Genomic DNA, 3,155 nt, shown 5'->3' with positions numbered 1-3,155 from the left:
TCGACGTGGCACTGCTTGAACGGCTGTCTAAGGGAGGCGGGTTTGTGAGATGTTGTACGGAATTTCACCGGGCCGAGAGAGGGGCCTCACCAGCTGAGATTCACTAAATAACGATAGTATGGCTAGCCAATGATAGAGGCGTGACGCTAAGCCTGCCACGGATGGACGAATCAACTGCCGTCGATGAGGGAATGGCCTTGTGACTATCGGTTGGTCCCAAGCAGTGTGATTTGACTGCAGGGAGGGGTGTTGTGCTACGCAGGCGTTTAATATATCCCACAGCCACTGGACTGGTGAGAATTTTCCCATGGCTGGTCTTCTATCTTCCGCCTTATCCTCCAAGCAGATTTACCCATCTGAAAAAAAACTCCAGCATGCAACAAGTAGCAACTATCTACGGCGGAGAGCCGAACCCGCTGGACAGTACCGGCCTGTGCCTGCTGTCCCTCGACGGCGGCGGCGTGCGCGGGCTGTCAACTCTCTACATCCTCAAAGGCTTAATGGACCGGCTGAACCTGAAACGGGCCGACGGCTCGCCACCAAAGAAGCCATGCGAGGTCTTTGACCTAATCGGAGGCACCAGCACAGGCGGGTGAGATTCGTGAGTGCTAGAGGAAAATAGTAGTAACACTGACAGAGACAGACTGATTGCAATCATGCTGGGTCGGCTGGAGATGGATGTTGATGAGTGCATCACAGCATACATCCAACTGATGAAAAGGATCTTTCGGAAGCCAGTCAGATGGAACCTCGCTGCAAGCCTTTTCGGCAACATCGAGCCCCGGTTCGATGCCAGCAAGCTTGAGGAAGCAATCAATCAAGTTGTCAGCAGCCATGGGGCAAACCCAACCGATCTTTTCAATAATCAGACGGAGCGTGGCTGTAGGGTGTAAGTCTATACCTGATAGTTTATAACTCTACTGATATGTGCAGATTCGTCTGCAGCATTAGCCAGGAAACCAAGGACATCGTCCGTCTTCGTAGCTATCCGATTCCTGGCAAACATGAGATTTCTGCCACAATCTGCGAGGCTGCCCGTGCTACCTCTGCTGCCACAACCTTCTTCAAGCCAGTCTCGATCGGAGCTCGGAGATTCGCGGACGGTGCTCTCGGAGCGAATAATCCAGTCAATGAGGTGGAAGATGAAGCGATAAATATGTGGTGTTCAGAGAATGCTGAGCTTAAGCCGATGGTGAAATGTTTCATTTCAATTGGGACTGGAAACCCCGGGAAGAAAGCTTTGGACGACAATCTGCTTAAGTTCTTATCCAAATCCCTGCCAGAACTGACTACTCAGACCGAGCGTACTGAGAGAGAATTCATCTCAAGATGGCGACAGCATTATGACAGCAAGCGGTACTTCCGGTTCAACGTCGAACAAGGACTGCAGGACGTGGGACTGGCAGAGTACCAGGATCAAGGTCTGATTGAAGCAGCAACACAGGAATACCTTGACCATCAGACGGTAAACTTTCGGGTGCGAGATTGCATCCAGAATCTGGAGTCAAAGAAGAGTGTGTACTTAGAGGACTTCTCATAGCCTATTATCTCCTTGCTAATTGTATCTTGCAATTATAGATGCAACCGATCTTTCCTTTGCCAAAATAATTGAAGTCAGTGCTTGATTACCTGAGTAATAGTCTTGACTAACTCGAGTAGGAGTATCAATTACAAGTAGTTCTTTGGATGCAATGTATATCGTGACCTTTGATTTTTTTCTCGAGGACTGCAGCTAATTGGTGTTTAGGGCGTGACCGTGCCCGGTGGCAGGTTCCATTTGAGCGCAACCCGCATTTTACTGGCCGCAAAGAACTGCTTCTAAGTCTGAAACAGAGACTAGATGAAAATTCCGATGCAACAAAACGAATCGCGATTATCGGCCTCGGCGGGATTGGCAAGACACAGCTTATACTAGAGCTAGCCCACCGGGTCCGAAAACAGTATGCAGTATTCTGGATTCCGGTCAACAGTCTAGCCAACTTGCAAACAGCGTTTCAGAAAGTCGCGGAGAAGCTACGCCTTCCAGGCTGTACAGACAAAGGAGCCAACACCATAGAATTGGTCCAAGCATTTCTCAGCGATGAGAGCATTGGTCAATGGTTGCTGGTATTGGACAATGCGGACGTTATCGATCTGTGGACATCCCCCATTACCGCTGAAGCAGGCGGTAAGCGATTGCTGGATTACATGCCCCAAAGCAGGCATGGGACCATTATTTGGACGACGCGCGATCGCAAGGTGGCCACAAGGGTTGCTCGAAAGAATATAGTAACAGTACCGGAGATGGATGAGTCGGCGGCCTCGGAGATCATGAGGAAGTATCTGACAATATCTGTTTTGACTAAAGCTGATGAATCTTCTTTGCCGACTTTGCTGCAGGAGCTTACCTATCTTCCACTGGCAATTGCTCAAGCCGCGGCATACATCAACGAGATGAAAATATCTCTTACAGAGTATAAAAAACTCTTATCTGACCAGGATGATAATGTGATTGAGCTCCTGAGTGAAGAATTTGAAGATAGCGGCAGATATAACGATATCGAGAATGCAGTAGCAAAGACATGGCTTATCTCCTTCGAACAGATCCGTCGCCGCAGTTCTCTTGCATTTGAATATCTGGCGTTTATGGCCTGTGTGGACCCGAAAGATATCCCTCAATCACTTTTACCAGATTCTGAGGGATTATCGCGGAAGAAGAAGACTGACGCAGTCGGGATCCTGCACGCATTTTCGTTTATCACAAAACGTACAGATGGATTGGCATTTGACATGCATCGTCTGGTCCATCTGGCCACGCGAGGGTGGCTTAAAAGAGGCAAACAACTGTCTGACTGGGACCGAAAGGCAGTATTACGACTCAGTGACTTGTTGTCAGATATTAGTCAAACGAATCGAACAAGATGGCGGGTATACCTACCACATGCACAATACGCTGCGATCAGAGAAGACAACAGCAATGAGAATATTATTGATCTTGCACAGAGGTGTGGGCTTTGCCTGGATTGCGATGGGCGATACCATGAAGCAGAGGTACTGTATTATAAGGTTCTTACTTATCAGGAGAAGGTGCTGGGGCCCGAGCATCCAGACACACTCACCAGCATCAACAACTTTGGTTGGGTCCTTCTCAACCAGGGCAAATATGGAGAAGCAGA

At 48.8% G+C, this 3,155-nt stretch overlaps 1 protein-coding gene across 1 annotated transcript in view; it reads left to right on the top strand.

Annotated features, from left to right (window-relative positions):
• Nucleotides 1–294: 294 nt before the first annotated feature.
• BP01DRAFT_324386 (FabD/lysophospholipase-like protein) overlaps nt 295–3,155 on the top strand; it is a 3,938-nt gene continuing 1,077 nt past the window's right edge. Inside the window, exons 1-6 of the mRNA XM_025572829.1 lie at nt 295–592; nt 644–889; nt 934–1,514; nt 1,579–1,613; nt 1,660–1,693; nt 1,748–3,155. Of these exons, the coding sequence (XP_025429040.1) occupies nt 375–592; nt 644–889; nt 934–1,514; nt 1,579–1,613; nt 1,660–1,693; nt 1,748–3,155 (2,522 nt within the window). The 5' untranslated portion in view covers nt 295–374. The remainder of the gene's footprint in view (nt 593–643; nt 890–933; nt 1,515–1,578; nt 1,614–1,659; nt 1,694–1,747) is intronic.

Source organism: Aspergillus saccharolyticus (assembly GCF_003184585.1).
Source record: "Aspergillus saccharolyticus JOP 1030-1 unplaced genomic scaffold BP01scaffold_30, whole genome shotgun sequence".
NCBI lineage: Eukaryota > Fungi > Ascomycota > Eurotiomycetes > Eurotiales > Aspergillaceae > Aspergillus > Aspergillus saccharolyticus.
The sequence above is the reverse complement of the archived record's forward strand: the minus strand, read 5'-3'. Positions and strand labels throughout refer to the sequence as shown.